At 34.6% G+C, this 19500-nt stretch overlaps 2 protein-coding genes across 3 annotated transcripts in view; both read left to right on the forward strand.

The window, feature by feature from the left end:
* LOC110452541 (multiple epidermal growth factor-like domains protein 11) overlaps positions 1–6898 on the forward strand; it is a 59294-nt gene extending 52396 nt beyond the window's left edge. For both annotated transcript variants that reach the window (XM_021501146.1, XM_021501147.1), the window contains 5 exons: positions 620–754; positions 5787–5839; positions 6056–6153; positions 6325–6380; positions 6565–6898. In XM_021501146.1, coding sequence (XP_021356821.1) covers positions 620–754; positions 5787–5839; positions 6056–6153; positions 6325–6380; positions 6565–6653 — 431 coding nt within the window. In that variant the 3' untranslated portion in view covers positions 6654–6898. The remainder of the gene's footprint in view (positions 1–619; positions 755–5786; positions 5840–6055; positions 6154–6324; positions 6381–6564) is intronic.
* A 7165-nt stretch (positions 6899–14063) lies between these two features.
* LOC110452490 (multiple epidermal growth factor-like domains protein 10) overlaps positions 14064–19500 on the forward strand; it is a 105704-nt gene continuing 100267 nt past the window's right edge. The window contains exons 1-2 of the mRNA XM_021501051.1: positions 14064–14148; positions 17843–18058. Coding sequence (XP_021356726.1) covers positions 14064–14148; positions 17843–18058 — 301 coding nt within the window. The remainder of the gene's footprint in view (positions 14149–17842; positions 18059–19500) is intronic.

Here is a 19500-nt window from a genome sequence, read left to right on the forward strand (position 1 = left end):
AAAACAACTCACTAAGCCACAATGGACGAAATCAGTCATGTTCACTAATAGTTGATAAATATTTATTGATAAATTGACCTTTGACCATTGTTGACATCAATTGATCTTCGGTATATCTTTTCAAACACTAGCAAATGTAAAGTATAACATATCAATTAATATTGATTATCATAATGACCTTTGGTCTTCGGTGACCTTCAAATTGCCGTTTGGTAAATTTTGTTTCAATGTAACATGTTCAATTAAAACCACAAATTTACCTTTGACATTTGGTGACGTTTGACCTTGGTGACCTGTAGATTGACCTTTACCATAATTCTGCTTTGTTATTGTAGTATGTGTAAATTGAACAATTGTATTGTATTGGATGATAATGTTGGTCAGTTTGATCTTCCGTAACCTTGATATTGACCTATGGTATCAATTTGTTTTGTCATTAAATATTTAAAAAAAAAAAATGTGTTGGCTTTGGCACACAATCAAAGGAAATCGATTTTATCATATAAGCTGGGTAAAATGTACAATGTAATTATCATGAAGTCACACTCAACAGTAAATGTCATTACAATTTTACGTACATGTCAGTCAGATTCGATAGTTATACATTTGTACAATATAGGGTGTGTCAATAATACGTTTGGACGAGACTGTAACCAGACCTGTAATTGTGCTATATCTGGCTGTGACAGGGTGAGTGGGGTGTGTACCATACCTAGATGTAGGGAAGGATGGTCTGGAGACACATGTAGTCAAGGTAATGATCTACGCATTATCATGAAAATAGTGTAGCCAAACATATCATTGTGCCACATCCGGTTTGATGCGGTAAAATAAAGTTAATCAAGTGGTTTTGGTATGTTCCGGTTCAATATATCACTTGTATTTGAAAATATTGCATACATATCTAAAAATCAGGACTTCAGGATTTCGCTTTCTTTTTCCACACTTTTCTACATTCTCCCGATATATCGCTCAACATTACATCCACGTCGGTCCGTTGTTTCTAGGGAGAGGAATGCGTTTATCAATAATGAAACCTATCAGAAATCAACATGAATTGATACCTTATGCATTACTAATAATATTCATTGTTCGGTTTAAATGTATGACGACACAGATATAGTTTTCGAAAGAAAACTAAATAATCTTCACTTGCAAAACTTAACTGGCAAATGCAATGCAAAGATTATATCGTTCCGGGTTGTACTAATCATATTTCATTGTTTTGATACTACCCTTTTAGCGATATAACGGTGAAGTATATTTTTCAATGACTTTTTTCAAATACTGGATGAATATATTAAGTGCGTCTCCTAATGGAAAAGGATAGTTGGATTTCGCTGATGAATTTTCCTAAAAATGTATAATTACTAAAAGAACAGGGGTCCCTTCTCCTGTCCAGCCAACATTTTATCATCCTCGATATCCAGGGATTACGCTCACTTTCGTTCTCTACACCCCTTGAATATGTCATAGAAAAATTGATGCAAGATTGAATTGCAAAAATACAACCCCTCTCGTGGGACCCCCTTTGTCACTCCTTGTGGTACAATAAATTATTCTGCCACGTTTTGAAATCATCACGTGACGTTCTCGGCGCTATATGTTATAGGGCTTTCCAGTACAAATTGTTTGTTTAAACTTGACATAAGTAATGGACCTTGAATTTGGGGAAAGAAGGTAACATTAATGGCAGTGCAGACAACACGTACATTCAATAACTGAAATATTGTTTTTGACGGTATGTCCCTTAAATAAGGGCAAATATTTACATTTGCATGGCATTGTCACTATATAGCCTCTTTGAAAGCGGTGTCGTTGATTGGACTTTAATAACCATGCAGCACGAGACACAATTCTTAGCGTATTGATACAACACTAACCGGAACTACAATATCCAATGTAAATAAACATAACGGCTGCTGAAATATCGCTGGGCATTGTGAGACTTGACAATGTAATTGTAAATTTTCGTGCAAAAGAAAAAGAAAGTTTAAAAAAGATACTTTTATTACAACAAAAACAAGACCATGGTCTGCAATATCGTACAAAATGCACATCGTTTGAAATCATCAATGCCGGCAATGGAAACAATTTTAAAACTCATGCAATTTATCAGAAATATCGTCCGTTACACTGCACTAATCAACAGGGGTTCGTTACAAATGTCTGAAATAGATATATTCTATAGACCTACTGACACATATGTCACTGACCTACTGATATGTGAGTTTTCCGTTTCATCACACACCTCATAATTTGTGTTTTTATTTAAACAAAAATGAAATCGTGTGTTAATGTTTTGACATAATAAGGACATCATAGTACGTTAACTCGCGTTGTTTGGTGTTCGTGTTCATCTAACTACCATTACTTGTTTTCCTTATTTAAATTGTGTAACTCGATATGGACAACATTATTCTCGAAGGCAACTGAAACATGAAATTGGAAAGGGGATACATTCATTTGCTGCCATTGCAGTGTATACAATCTTTGCGAGGTCATTTCAACTTATTTCTGGAGTTAAAATACGGTAATTGTGTTAAGACAGATATTACAACAATATAATTACAATAATCTTACAGATCTTTGCGTATAGCGAAGTTGCTGCATCGTATGTAGGAAAGTGAAACTTATCTATTGTCAATATCTCTTTTTTGTTTCGTTATTTCCTGGGTTTCTAGTTTTGGTTATTTATTTTGTGTTTGTTTAGTTTTCCATTATAACTAGTGTGATGGCGTTTGAATACAAGTTCACGTCTTCTTATTTTGGTCTCTTATTAGCAAAAAAAAGAAAAGACGAGGAGCCAGTGACTCTCAATCAATAATGCCAGGGAAACTTCTATCAATAATAATAATTATTCGAGGTTCTTATACACCGCTTTATCACAACTTAGTTCGTAGATCGTCCCACAGCGGTTCACAAATAATTATCCTTGATTACAGGGCCTTACCCAATATCTTTCTCAACTCCTCGAGGAGCATACAACCGGTGCTGCCATTTCGGCGATGACAGATAGAAGTCAACAATTTTAGCACTGCCCAACCACGTACTCATTTCCAGCTGAGTAGACTGGAACACGCGGAGTAAAGTATCTTGCTCAAAGACACAACACAGTACAGAGCCGTGAATTTAATTCGCAACCTTTCGGTTCATGCAGTATAATATATTACTATAGTATAATACTGAGCTATTTTTTGTGCCTCTAAATCAATACTCTGACATCAAATGTTTATGATGGGAAAACATTTCCTTGCAACAATGCGCTGAGGTGCCAGTGAACCTCAAACAAGATTAAAGTCAATGATTATTGCAGTTGGCCAAAATTCAACAAATGAGTTCAAAGGGTTGTTCAAATGTAACCGTTCAAAACACAAATAATGATAGACTTAACAGTGTAGAGAACAAAATAATTCACTAAACCGTTTGATGAAATCAATACAATAAGTAATACAGGTGAGATTTCAACTGAATGTTTTGACTTAGGAGATGGTGGGCAGGGACAATGTCTTTGGAATACAGACTGTACCATAAGTCATAAGAATTGCATTTTGTTGAATATACATTTTTTTCTGCATAATAGACAGTATGCATTTTAACGGTATGTTTCTAATCCCAACAGTTTAGGTCTATGATAAAGTGAACCAACAATAGTCAGACATTTTACACACACTTAGACAGTACAACTATAGGTTTTAGTAGAATGCCAAAGGTAATATAATGTTTTACGAGTTGTTCATCTTTACACGTTAAACCATTATGTTAGGGCCAGCATACGGTATTTAAAAAAAACTAACACCCTGTAAAATGGATCAAATTAATGAAATAAAACCCCGTATTTTGAAAAAGAATTCCTTTGCATACAGGGGACGGGGGTTCGACCAGAAACGGAAAGGGCCTTATGAGCGGCAGCATGTGCTTAAACAGTTTATTCATAGACACGACCTTGTCATTGTAGCTGCGAAAATTCCCCACAAATCTGAATAAACACGATGCGATAATTATGATCACACGTGGGCGGATGGATGAGTGGTTCATCACTCCGGCCTTCCACGTAGGCGGCCGGAGTTCGATCCCCGAAGTCGTCTAACGCATGGAATATTCAGAGAAAGTGTTTTTCTCCTGCCCACACACAACACCAACAACCCATGTGGAGTATAAATTGATATTGGGTGGAATGTGCGGTATCTGAGCTGCAGCATTCAAGTGAGGTGCCACTATAAATAATACCGTTGGAAGCATGGTCCTCCTGCAAACAGAACACAATACATATCGAGCACACGCAGGCATACACACATAGGGAGATATTAGCCAGGTGGCATATGGCTAGTAGTTAGCGCCTGCTAAGGCAGCTCCTACTAATTCCTTAAAATTGTATTGATTAAGGACTATCGAAAAACAAGATTTCTTAACAGCATCATATTTGTTAAAGGCATTCTATATTCGTGGTACTATCGTATTATAGCAATTATTTCTGTATAGATGTGTTGGTGTTACCTTTCACAAAAATCATAATATGGTGACGTCAAATACTAATCATAAACACTATCATAATGAATGTTTATAGTACATTTTAGCGTTTAATCGTTCAATTTTACATTCAGATATATAACGTTGAATTACTGCGCTTTAAAACAAGAAATTGATTTACCCTGTAGATCGTGTATACCTTCCTGACTTTGAAATCAATGACACTACAGTCACATTCCTTGATTTTTTCTTTCAACCTGACCAACACGAACGCTAATTACTGACCAGTTTTATTAGCATGACGATTCCAATTTTCCGATCGTAAATTTTCCCTCCTTTTATAGTAACATCCATTATTGTCAAATATATACTAAAATATCATGATTTCCGTGCTGAATGTCGACTGCTGGCGGAAAAAAAAACTTGCAACCCTGGGTTTCCGGAGATGAACGCTACTGCAATAATCTTGGCCGCCACCAGGATCCCATTTGGATATATGCTATTTCTTTGCGTGATGTGAACGTAGATGCTTTAGATTCTGCTCATAGGAATGCCTTATTGTTTCTTTGTCATTGCCCAGTCATATATTATATGACTTGCATATTCTTTGGGTTGCTGTAAAAGTAGAAAGCACCTACCTAACCGTAGATCAATATAGTCCTACTGTAAACGTATGGTTTATTTAGATTACTTAACACACACTGTAAGTTCACATCTTGCGATATATATATTTAAGCATTGAACTGATTTCAGTTGGCATTCAAAGGCGATATGAATGCCAAATGGACAAAGGCAAATTCAATGAAGCGCGCTAGCGCTTCATGTTTGATAATATATATATCGTGTTTGCTTGTTCAATGAATAGAACAGCCATCGCCCAGAAAAGGTCAGTGGTATCCTACGTAGCAATAATGAGGTCATAATAATGATGACGTCAACAATCGGTCCATGGCATTCATAGCCTATACGAATGCCTACTGAATTTGGTAGGGTTATATAGTGGCAATGCCATACGATGGTAAATAAATATATATATGAAGATGTCAATCTTTCGGAGCGATACGCTCCTTTATTGAGACACAACATAGAACAAGGGACACTTACATTGCAATGGAATGAAATAGAAATAAACGGTAATAGAATATGACACATGTATGGCTAATATCAAATGCAATAAACCTATCGGCTATCGTAACACGAAGGCAGATTTTACAATGACCGCATAATTGACCAAGAATACTGTTTATCAGATTTTTGTTTATTGTTGATTGACTTTATATGTTATTTATTCATTGTTATTTATTTTATTTTATTAGAGCAAATTTCTCAAAATCAAACAGAGGTTATTGGATGCTTTGCTAGCCTTGCAGTAAGTACAATTAGGACAGAAACATAGGTACAAAGTATGGATATATAGGGAGTTTATTTCAAACGAAAAATTGAGTTAAGATTGTTGTATTTTGAATACTCCTATAATTATCAAATTTTTGCTTATTTCAACACAACATTCGAATAATCATTGCTCAATATATTACCTTTTACGATTATAAAAACATGTGTCGTAACTATCTAGCTTTACTTACAGAATACTAAAGACGTTACCGGATACGCTATACTTGGGACTGTTTTAGCCATTTCCATATTCTACAACATTGGATTGACTATGTTTTGTCTAAGACAATCGTAAGTACATGTATATACGACAGACCATATATGTGCTGATTTAACGTTTAATACTAGATAATTAAAAGTGTTTTTTATACCTTATTTTGCACCATATCTAAACACTGTCATGGTACTGTATTTACTGATCAAGTTGTACACTATAATCATCGAAATGATTCTATTTAACAGCAGGAAGATCAAATCACCCCCTAAACCGTCAACAGCCTATGAAATGCAGCCAAACAGTAAGTTGAACAACCTATCTGAAACAATCATCGGTAAAATGTAAAATATGAGGACTTGTGAAACCAAATAAATTTTAAAAAATATTTTTTTACTAATTATATATTATTATTATTGATTAAATATCAGAATACAAGAATAGGTAAACATGAATGGTAATCAAAGTGTGTACTTTTTTATTTTCAGGTGTATCCCAGGATCATTCCAACTATGAAGGTTTAGACATAACAAAAGTAGATAACGTTAAAAACATTTATGATACAATCGGGAAGTAAAGAAGAATCTGTAGCGACTTTAACTAGTGAAAACGATGCAAAAAGACTCGTGGCAAAGAGTGACATGATGATTCTATTATTTGATTACATAAAGCAGTATGCATTAAAGTTGAATCTAAACTGACGGTAAAAATATCCAAAACATCCCCGTGCCAACAGTCATTCAGCTACCGCAATGTAACTAGCATGTCCCTGCAGGTTCGGAAAAGGAACAATCCATAGATGCACATACCTGTGTAATAAAATATAAATCCCAAATACACACTTTACTATCACCAAGTGCCATGGCTAACGTAAAAACATGTGCATACTATTTCAAATTGTGTGATTTTCTGGTTTAACCTTTAAATTGGAAGGTTTATATTTCATAGCGTTATATTGTCTGTGATATCCGTATTACTAATGGCCAGAACCGATTGAGACAAATCATTCTACAATAAGTTGTACACTTATTGTACATGAAGATGTCAAATCTAAGACTCCCCAAATATAACTAGATTCTCAATTAAAATATTCTATGTCAGATGTATCTTGTGAAATCCATAAAAATCGTAATGCTGATTGGAAAGTGTGTACGTCATAATAGATGGCAAACTAAATCTTGTTAACTATCGTGTTTGTAACGTTTGTATATATATATAGTACTAGACTTGCCATGCTGTGTCTATTCATGTTGACCATGTATTGCTTGTAGCGGGTAATGAATCAGTTTATTGTTGTTTTTATAATTCTGTTATACTTTCCATTTATGTGAATTACTTTGCATTGTTATATGCCCACTCAGGTCACAGTCGAATTACAGATGGGTGATAATTGACCATAAAGACAAAGTACATACTGAAAGAAGATTTGATCTTGAACATTATGATATTGAAATGATATGGAATGAAATATTTTTTTAGGATGTATATATAGACCTTAATCAAAGTACCACATCACTTAACATCATATTATCTGCAGAAATAAATGTAAATATGTTAAATATACCTACTAAATGTAACCATCATTTGAATAGGTAAAAGGCAAAACATAACTTAGCAAATCTAATCAATAAACCTTCTAGGGTAACATAAACTAATGACACTGCTATTGCTATTTCATTCAGTAAGATATTAATCTAACTTATAAAACATAATACAGTGAATACACCAATGTGTAGTGATCACTATGTTTTTTTTTGTTTACCTGTTCAAACTATTTATTCAAGCAGAAAGCTCATAAAAAGTCAACCTGTGTTTTGAAAAAAACAGAAAAAGAGCTCTAAATAAAATTAATTGGGAAATGTTAATAAATAGTCTTGACTCGAATTATTTTGATAATGTTTTAACATATTCTATCAATAATCAAATACAAGAAGATATACCGTCCAAAACTATCGCTGCTGTCGTTTTCATAAAACATGGATGTATAATAATCGAGGCGCAAAATTAGACAATGAAATAGATTACAAACAGAAACTGTAAACACTGCAATTAGTTTGGAAAACTTTAGAAAGGCAAGAAATGAAGCAGTAGACATTGTTAGAGAAGCTAAACGAATTTATTATAAGAAAATGAAACAATAAGTCACCAATCTATACCTTCAAATAAAGGTTGGAAAATTGCTAAATCTGTCATGAACTAAAACAATGTATTAAACTATCTTTCACCTATATCTGAAGATAGCAATCTAACACATCATCCATTTGAAAAGGAAACTATCTAATTATCTACTTAAGCTTAATACATTTATCAACTTCCTCTGAAAATCTTGAAGCCCTTACTCTTCAAGGGAGGTTGTGGGATGGGAACACTATTCCCTTTAGCCTAGACAATATTATTATATATGAACAAGGCATGAAAGATCAACAGTTTTACTTAATGATAAATACAAATTCCAGGCCCAGATGACATGATACCCAAGATAATAGAAAGTAAGCACTTTCTCCAATATGTCCTTTAACTTTACAATGTAATAAGACTGCTGAAACTGGTATTATACCTCTTTCGTGGAAAAAAACTAACATTAATAAAATATACTAAGGTAAGGGTGCTCAAAATGACGTCTCTGACATTAGGCCTTTATCATGATTTATCATGTTTTTTTTGAAACAATATATTTAAATATTTATTTGAAAAATTTGCGATATCATAAAGAAACAAAAGTCATACTTTTTACCAAGAGACTCGACAGTAAACCAGATATCACCCATACATGAAACTATTGTAAATAACTTAGATCAAAATAAGGCAATTATATTTGTATTGTGTGGTGTGGTGCTAGTAAGGCGTTGATAGAGTTTGGCACGAGGGTCTACTTTTTAAATTGTCATAAAGGTTCAAATATTGCAATGGTTTAGAAATTATCTTTCTGATACGAAACAGAGATCATCAATAAGCGTTTAAGCATGTCAAATCTTATTTACCTCAAGGAACGGTCCTCGATCCGTTTCTATTTTTAATCTCTATAAACGATATAACAGCACTAGTAACATAAAACGTTTTTCTGATGATGCTTCTCTGGTTGATGTAAAAGACAATAATCAAAATGAAATTGTACTACAGACAAAACCCCTTATATTTCAACAGTGTCTTTCCCTACTCATGTAGAGAATTCAACCTCCTCTCTGCATATGATTTAAATGCAAATGCTTTGTAACAATTTAAAACTTTCATAAATTCCGATATTGTAAATAACACGAGCAATTATCAGCACATTCATATACTATGAGCCAAGACATTTTGAATAGGATAATTTGTCAGTTAAGAAATTATGCTAGCAGCCTAAATAGTGACATGACATGGACCATCTGAATGACACACTAGCATGTTGATATGGACTTTCAAATGAAAATGCAGATCATTTTATACTTGAATGCCCACTCTATTATACCTTTGGGATGCAATAACTACAAAAAATGCATGCTTTGGTGTAACTTTAAACCATGATTATTATAATCTTAATGCTTTGTTTAATAGACGCAAAATAGGCAGCACTGATATCAACATACCAATTTTACAAAATATATCTGACTGTATTCGTCAAACTGATAGATTCACTCACAACTAAAATTTACATTGAAAGTGATGTTAATATTGATAGTGTCGCTTAGCAGATGAATATCAATACTGATGTATACATATAAATATATATATGCGTATATATCTTCACAATATCTCTGGTACTCTGTCTGGACTTGATAGATATTGTAATTATTTATTCTTAATCCTGGTTTAATTATTCTAAAGATGCATGACCATTTTATAGTGATTTGCTATTACGGAATCAACTCCAATAAATTTATAAAAAATAACTAAAACATCCCCGTGACTCCATTATCATAATTATTCTCAAATATTACCCAGTAGGTAAATTGCCAACGTTATTATATACGATAATTGTTTGGCCTGTATCACGTGGATTTTATATCGGATGGATTGTCAACAAGTATTCATGATTCACTGTATAGCTAATATCAAATACGTAAACAGATATGATTGATTAGTAAAACATATTTATTTCATAAACTTAATTTGAGTTATCTCCCTTACACTGTTAATTTGGATTTTTTTATGACCGTATGTATGTAATGTTTGAAAATAAGTTTGGAAAATAAAGAACCCTAGCCTGATGCTAAATCCAATTGAAATAGTCAATAAAATCTGTTGAAATTAAAATTGAAATAGTTCTTATAGAACAAAGCTGTTTATTTAGGCTGTTTTCACACTTTCAATGTGAACCACTGAAAAAAAGGATCACTGATTATTGATCACCGCAGTACACTTATGTTAAATTATAGTGTATAATTTCTTTTTTTTTACGTTTTACTTCTGAGCATATAAGTATTAACATGGCTAGCTTCCATTTTTCTATAAACCTCCTTCTTTTGTTATATTAACGTATGGGAGCTTATTTCCAAATATTGTTTGTAAATAATTAAGTACGAAAGGAGACATTTCATATTTGTTATTTGTTTTTGCCGAAATGTGAATAAAATGAAGAGAAAAAAGGATTTTTTTTCTGGTATATATATGAAAAAGAATATCGGCTGAGGAATTTAAAACGATCGTTGTGATATTGAACTTACAATGTTTTAACTCTTCGAACATTACATATCATGTACAGATGCAAGTCCGCAGAATTTGTAAGTTTGTGATACAATACTTCATCCAAGTAAAATTATACATGATGACTTCGTGGCAATCCCAGCCATCACTTTCATATGTTTTGAACACAATGAAACACCAATAGTTGGTTTCATCCACTTTGTAAAGCAGCTGGCAGATTTCCAATCCATGGTCCGTCAAAAAGACAAACACTAATGACAAAAAAAAGTGCAACATTGCAGCCACATTTACTGAGAGTCTACATTCCCAGTTAATCTTTGTTTATGCTAGAACATCAACTCCAATACGTGGCGTTTAAAACTGTCGAAGACAGGTGAGGCCCATATATGATTACAGACAGTGTGACCCTAGACATATGGCAGCAATGATATCTCATTTACATGACAATACAACAGCTGACGAGCTCCTAGTCAAACGGACGACACCATAACGCGTTGGCACACCACTGAGAATGGTAGCAAAGAAAGACTCATCAAAAATCGGAAATCAGCGAGGTAACCAACATGGTTAAACCCATCACGATAATACGATATTTAACAGTTCAATCCTAATAAAAACAACTTGACAGCGAAAGTAAAATCTGCAAGTAGTGTTTCCACACGTCAAAAAAATACCCGGAGCCACACATCAATCCCCGCTTCTAGCTGGTCTTGTAACAACTATTATTATTTTGGTTGGCTGGTTGAGTTGGACATGGACTCGAGCTAATTGTTGTTTATGTTAGGAATAGGTATTTAAAAACATTTGCACGGCCAAATTGTTTGTTTTTGTCACTCGAAACAAGTTTTGTTGTTGTGAATATGGACCTGTATCGGATAGAATTCGTTATTTTTGTCCGTATAATCGACCTGCCGAGGAAGAAAGAACATACTGGTTAGTTTTTGTTCCAATGTGGGCCTTCGAGTGTTGTTGAAATTGACAAAGAAATACTATGACTTACTTAAGATCGAGGACAATGTGATCTGTTTAGGACAATAGTAATACACAAAAAGTATTGAAATAATATACTTTATGTAAATTCAAAACATCGTTAAAATTCATTGAGATTCCTGCCAAGATCTGTTCACTTGAAAATTGAGAGCTGTGCAAATAATCTATAACAATAATGTTCAATTGCTAAATTGATTTGATTAGTTTCAACAATTAAATAGGTGAACCTTAAAAAGGCGAATAGAAAATGTCCAAATCCCCATCCACTCTCTGGTTGCCTTTTGCCCTGTGCTAACTGGCATCAATAAATGTGTTTGTTCGTTGTTGTTTTAGATTGAATTAGCTTTACGTCAGAGTCATTTGTGATACTGAAAACGAACCAAAACTGAAAACAAATTCAGATATGATTGGAGTGAGTATGAGCCTTTTAGCGATTAAAACATATTAAAAGCGATTATAATTACTATATCAGAGCCGCGAACCGCACGTCCAACATCAAGGTCATCTTGAAGTCGTCAGTAATTTTAGAGTTAGAGTACTGAACTAATTGACTGTAACAGGTAAAAACAAGCATAATCATTCTGCAGTGCTATATCATATTGATAGGTTGAAAATAATGCATTTACTGAATGATAGTGTTAAGGTAATAAACTTGTTCTTTTTAATTATATTCTGGTACATGTATCTCCATTCCCTGAGCCTGCTTAGGCGTGGAATGTGTGAACACTCAACACACCCATGTTCAGTGACAGCAGAAGGCCCAAGTCACATCTTTTCACCTGTGCTTTCTAAAAGGAATGTTTACAGGTAAGTGAAGTGAATTAATATTTAGATAATGCTTCTTCTCATTACGGTGTCATAGGGTTAATTCATGATCAATTTCCAGGTAGATATGCAGAAATTAAACGTGTCAGCAGTCACAGATTGAGTGTGTTACATTAGATGAAAACCAAAATCAGAACAACTACATCGTCTGAGAAAAGATTATCTTTTTTCATTTTTTGTATGCAAATGAGTCAACAAAGAATGAACGCAAAAAAATATATAAATCACATAAAACAAAAAGGTTTTAAATTATATATTGTATAAGCACGATGATATCGTTTGCAATATTTCTACTTCCATGTCATTCTTATACGTACATGCACATGTATTACCATGTGATCTGATGGCAAATGGATACAACCTGATACCCGGGTTGAAAGTCTTTTTTTCCCTAGAATTTAACTTTTTTTTTAAATGGTACGTATTTTTGTATCAGAAAGTTCATACGATGTACTTTCGTAAGAAGTTTGTAGAGTAACTGAAACAATATGGTGCTGCACTAATACTTCATTCGCTAGCAATATATACAAAATTCTGAAGATTGTTATAAACAACATATCATAAGGTTGGTGGTACACGAGCAATAAATAAAATTAGGCCTAAAATCATAATTTTATTCTGAATGTGTATTACAAGTAATTATCATAACGACCGTAGGTATATTAGCGTACAGTACATCTTGGTAAATATTAGAAGGAATACGACAAATTCTACAGGGAGATCAAATATTCAAATATTCTGTGATAAAAAAAAAAGATTGATCGAACATTTATTAATCCTTTTCATGCAAACAATTACACTAAAACCGATAAAAGCACAAAAAAGGGAAAACATAAGTAAAATAACCGTTAATTGTTTTTCACTTTATTTGATACAACACTGTATATGAAATATAAGTAAATAAAAACAAGTAATTTCCGATGTCACTTACATATAATAAATTGGTTATCTACGTTATAAATACGTTTTTACGCATAAAACCTTACATTTATAATGTATCGAAGGTATAAGCATCGGTTTCTGTAAAATCTCTCAAAAGTGATTAAAAACTTCACATCGACTGACTGAGAGCCTGACTGAAACGTAGCTGACGAAGGCTCGAATTAAAATTAAAATGAGAGTAGATTAATTAACAATACTTGTGTCATTCAACTCCAGAAGTGAAGTTAACCACGCTCCTACTATTGCACCTGTGACTCGATCACATAGGTATTATCTATTACCTTTTTACCACTTTGACAGGATTTGTTTTATTTTTCCTCACATCGAACGTGACATGACCGCACGGTATGATGATTTATCCAGCGTTTACACTGCAATATGAAAAACGGGTACAAAGATAACAGTAATACTATCAACCTACCTGACCACAGAAACATTCAAATGTCAATAAAGAGCTTAAGATCAGTAAACATATGATAACGGGTGCACCGCTTACAGTGCTCTCTTCCTGGTCGCTATCTACTGTATAACAGATAGTGTGAGTATGAAAAAAGGTTACAGTATTTAGGAGAAAAATATTCTCTTGTCAAATCACCCGAAGAACAGGATGGAATTAGTCAAATTAGAAATAATTGGATATTTCATGACTTTGCTCGTGCTTTGTTTTGGACCATGTTTTGTGAAATCTTCAAGTAAGTATGAGTGTCCGTATGGATTTTAAATGTATTGTTGAATGTGTTAGTTGTTTCGTGAAGGTAATTCTGTTGTTATTCTAGATACCAATACCAAATATGATACAAGAGACGCATAGTATAAATCAATCTCGTATCTTTCAAGTAACAGTAACAAATATTAAAGCAGGAGCATGTCAGTTTCCTCTCTGTAGTTCATTGTAACATGCATGTACCAGTATCCCATATACAGAAGTAACATTTGTCCAGCTTTCTCAAAAATAACATTATAGCTCCTAAGCTCTGAGGTAAAATAAGGGTAAGACAACCAAATAGTTACCCCGATGATGTGGATATCTCTGTTACATCCTGAAAGAAGGGGATGGCTTTTTCCAGACTTATTGATTGAGTCAGCTACAACTGCGCTTATAGTAGTCTGGCATATTGTATTTGCATTTGACTTATCCCGTCAAAAGATGGCTGTGTCGTCATAAGTTTTTATTCTTCTGACGTCATCATACTGTCTTAGCGGATTGTAGACATATTATACCGAAAGGGTGAAATGTTAAGCAAGTAAAACTTGAGACAATTTATTGAGGGTGGGATAAATAGTAGTCTGTTCATACCTTGATTGTATGGCAGGGAAATCTCGAAACTGGAGATAAATGTTGTGGTTGTCTAGCTCGATGCTCCTCCAATGTCCCCGTCTGCAGTTGCGTACCAGCTTTCCCTCCTAAGTAGTTATGTACCAGTCTCTCTTTCTCAGGAATCAAATACCTGTTTCTCTTCTCCAGTAGTTACATTCAAACCTCACCGATTCAGGAGTAATATTTAAGCCTCCCTTCCTCAGTAGTAACATACCAATCTCTCTTCCTCCGTAGTAACATACCAGTCATACCTCCTCACCAATAACAAACCATCCTCAACTCATCAGAAGTAATATTCCAATATCTCTTTCTCAGAAGTGACATAACACCTCCTCAGGCGTAACATTCTAGCCATACCTCCTCAGTAAACACTTACAAGTCTCAACTCTTCAGAAGTAAAATACTAGTATCATCTTCTCAATAGGTACATGCTTGCCATGCCTCCTCTAAAGTCAAATAACAATCTCCACTCCTCAATAGTCACACAGTAGTCATACATCCTCAGTAAAAACATCCCAGTCAAACCTCATCAGTAGTAACATACTAGTCATACCTCATCAGTAGTAACATATTAGCCATACCCCATCAGTAGTAACATAACAGTCATACATCCTAAGTAGTAACATACTATTCATACCTCATCAGTAGTAACATACTAGTCATACCTCATCAATAGTAACATACTAGTCATACCTCATCAGTAGTAACGTAACATACTTGTCATACCTCATCAGTAGTAACATACCAGTCATACCTCATCAGTAGTAACATACTAGTCATACAGTTGTGGGATCGCACAACGTTACACGATGTGCGGTGTGCGCACGATGTGTGCACGAAGTTCGAAAGATAAAAAATGGACGATCATTGCTTGCGCACATTTGTGCGGACGATCAACGAACGTTGTGCGATAACAATCGTGGTTGGTGTAATTTGAGGAATGACTTAACAATATATACGGTTTGGTGTTAGACATACCAAAATGTATATAAAAAAATAAAATGTTTCGATATTCTAGCTTCATCTACAAACCTTATCTTTCTGTCTATACTTTCTTAAATTTAGAAATGGCGTGTTTTTTAAACGACCTTAATCGACACAGGTAAAATTACAACACAGTCTCGGCAACACAGTTAAGCATATCCACTGTGTACCTGGACCGTAGTTTCCCCCGCCCGGGGCATTTACGTAACGCGCCAAGGTGTGAAAACCAGGTGAAGCGGAGCTTTAGATTAAAATGAATGCAAATAACAAATACTAAACGTCCAGTTGTGTTTTCATAACGGTGTATGGTATCACATATCATCTCTACCCGTCAGGCACATGCCGGTCACCCATCAAATTGTTATTTACCTGTTCTGTTACCTAGCCATGAGCCAAATCCATTCTTGACAGTCTAGCGGTCAATATAATACTGTGGTACATGCATTGTAAAATTGTACATAATGTTAATTACTGTGATGAGAAATTACAATACAGTGTGCATTTTTGTATACGAGCCTACCGTATTTTTTTCATTCCGCAATATTGATCAACAAATTGTACCAAATCGCACAGTTGTGCGGAGAGAAGCGCACAACGGGGCGAACGATTGTTAAATCGCCTAGTTGTGCGCACCATGTGTGGACTATGTGCGGACGGTGTGTGAACGATGTATGCACGGTGTGCGCAAGTTATTTTTGATGCGTTGTGCGGTCACACAACTGTACCTCATCAGTAGTAACGTACCAGTTATACCCCTTCAGTAGTAATATACCAGTCAAACATATTCAGTAGTAACATATTAGTCATACTTCATCAGTAGTAACATACTAGTCATACGTCATCAGTAATAACATAGCAGTCATACATCATCAGTAGTAACATAGCAGTCATACATTCTCAGTAGTAACATACTAGTCATACGTCATCAGTAGTAACATAATATTCATACCTCATCAGTAGTAACATACTAGTCATACCTCATCAGTAGTAACATACTATTCATACCTCATCAGTAGTAACATACCAGTCATACCTCATCAGTGGTACCATACTAGTGTCATACATCATCAGTAGTAACATACTAGTCATCCATCATCAGTAGTAACATAGCAGCCATACCTCATCAGTAGTAACATACTAGTCATACATCATGAGAAGAAACATGGTCATACACCATCAGTAGTCAAATTAAAATGTCCACTCATCAGTAGTAACAAGCAAGTCATTCATTCTCTGTAGTTTCATACCAGCCTCCCCTCCACGGTAGTAATATACCAGTCTTGCCTCCTGAGAAGTAACACTCTGGATTCCCCTCTTCTTTAGTAATATACCGGCCTCCCCTCCACCGAAGTAACATATCAGTCACACCCCCTCAGTAGTAACGTATCATTCATTCCCCATCAGTAGTAACATACCAGCCTCCCCCTTCTAAATAGTAGCATATCGGTCATACCTCCCAAGTAGTAACAAACGAATCATACTCCATCAGTAGTAACATGCAAGCCTCCCCTCCCCGGTAGTTACATACAAGTAATACCGCCTCTGTAGTAACATACCAGTCATACCTTCTCAGTAGTAACAAACCAACATCCCTCTCCTCAGTTGTAATATACTAGTCTCCCCTCCTCATGAGTAACATGCCAGCCCACCTTGCCTCAGTTGTTACATGTACACAGAAGTCTCCCTCTAAAGCAGTAACTCCCCAGCTGTGATATACCCTCTTACAGTACTCAGTAGCTACATACCCACCTCCATCCTCAATAGTGACATATCCGCTTCACCTTTTCAGCTGTAAGAAAATAGCATGACTCAGCTGTAAGAAACCTTCTCATTGGCTTCCTCTGAAGCCTTCTATGTAGCTTAATTTGTCTTTGTAATGTAAATTAACAAATATTGCAGAACATGTGTTACATGTACATTTAAATATAAGGTTAACTTGAATTGTCGGGAAATTGTACCGGAGATCTACACTGTATCAATTTCAGTTTCATATTATATGATCCTTCTTTGTATCGGTTTTACTATTTGAAGTTTTTTACCACTGATTAACCAGCTTATATTCGCTTACACTCTAATTTTGTCAGGAGACTTGGCTCGAAATAAAACTGCTACACAAAGTTCAACGTACAGTGATACTCAGTCCTATGATGCCGGTAGAGCAGTGGATGGAGTCCTCGGCATAGATGTAGGGGGTGGACACTGTTCTCATACAGGGACCAGACACCATCATGCTTGGTGGAAGGTCGATCTGGGAGATGTTTACCGGATACAGATGATCAACATTACCTACAGATATAGTCGTAAGTAGTCATATTGGAAACTTTTAATGTATGAGTATGTTTTAAGATGAAAAATGCCATGGTGTTGGTATTATAGTGACCACAGTTGTGCCACTTTAAATATTATGTTTATATTACAATCATGACATTTATGACTAAATGAGCTATCGAGTAAATGAACGACAATATTCATTAACAGGCACATTGCTAGTAGTGCCGAATTATCGCTTTAAATACTACACTTGTTGTATTTGGAAAATAAGTCGTCAATGACATATTCATAACCAAGCATTTTTGTATTGAAAAATTAGAATTGCTTTAAAATCCTCAGCATTAACCATTATATAACCAAGGACATTTATAAAGCTATAACTCGAATTACTGACATACGTGGAGGCTCCTGATTAAAAGCGAGACATACATGCCTAATCAATATATTAATACCTATAGATGAGATTTTGTGGCTATATCTGTAAAATAATTCAAGATGTGTGATTCCCGACAGCACGATTTCGCTGATATGTTAAATAAGACCTTAACTACAAGTTTGAAATAAAGGTTGATACATGTACTTCCAAACTTAAGTTAAATTAGCTATAAGTATGCATGCACGACTGAAATTATTTGTTTAGGAAAAAAAGGAAGAGTGTTCTTTTTTGGTGCCAAAGCAAAGAGACAATATGTTATAAGTCAACCACTATAATGTATGACATACAAATATTTTTACTATTCATTTTCACACTAACCGGCTTCCGTTACAAAGGAACAAATACGGCTAGCTATTTTCAATTAATAATAACAAAAAAAAATGTTTTCCGTCAGTTAACACTGACCTATAGAAATGTTTTTTATTGAAAAATATGAAATAAATTAGTTACTCAACTAGTGTCCTGTCTAGGTAATCTAATATGATACATTGCCTGATTTCAATGCTTGGGACATGAGGAGATTGAGTGTTAAAGTCTATAACATAGTGGTAGCCATGTCAGGAAGTACTTTGAATCACGTAACCACTTCATATTGCAAAAGACACCTTTTTTGTGTGTAACACCATTATTGTGTGAAACTGGCTGTATGTGAGTGTGATTTTTGTATTTTAAATAAGGCGAGGTGTGTGGCAGATTTTAATCATACATGGGATTATGGTCGCATTCTAGCTTCACACAACATGACATTTCCTTTTAGCTTAATCGGTAGAGCGGCGGACTGGGTCTCTGCTTTGATCCTAGGTAGAAGCACAGTACTCTCTAATCTAATAGATAACCTTTGTCACTATATTGAAATATTTAAATGAGTTGTTTCCTGAAGAAGTGATTATATGTAACACATTTAAGATAAAAAAACAACAACAATTTATTAGAAAATTTAGTAAACAAATTATGAAACAAAAAAGAGAGGGGGAAAAGAAAGTAGGACTCGGTGTTACGGATCACGACCAGCCTTATTTATTTTTGTATATGTTC

Source organism: Mizuhopecten yessoensis, unplaced genomic scaffold (genome assembly GCF_002113885.1).
Source record: "Mizuhopecten yessoensis strain PY_sf001 unplaced genomic scaffold, ASM211388v2 scaffold6719, whole genome shotgun sequence".
In the NCBI taxonomy this organism is placed as follows: Eukaryota; Metazoa; Mollusca; class Bivalvia; order Pectinida; family Pectinidae; genus Mizuhopecten; species Mizuhopecten yessoensis.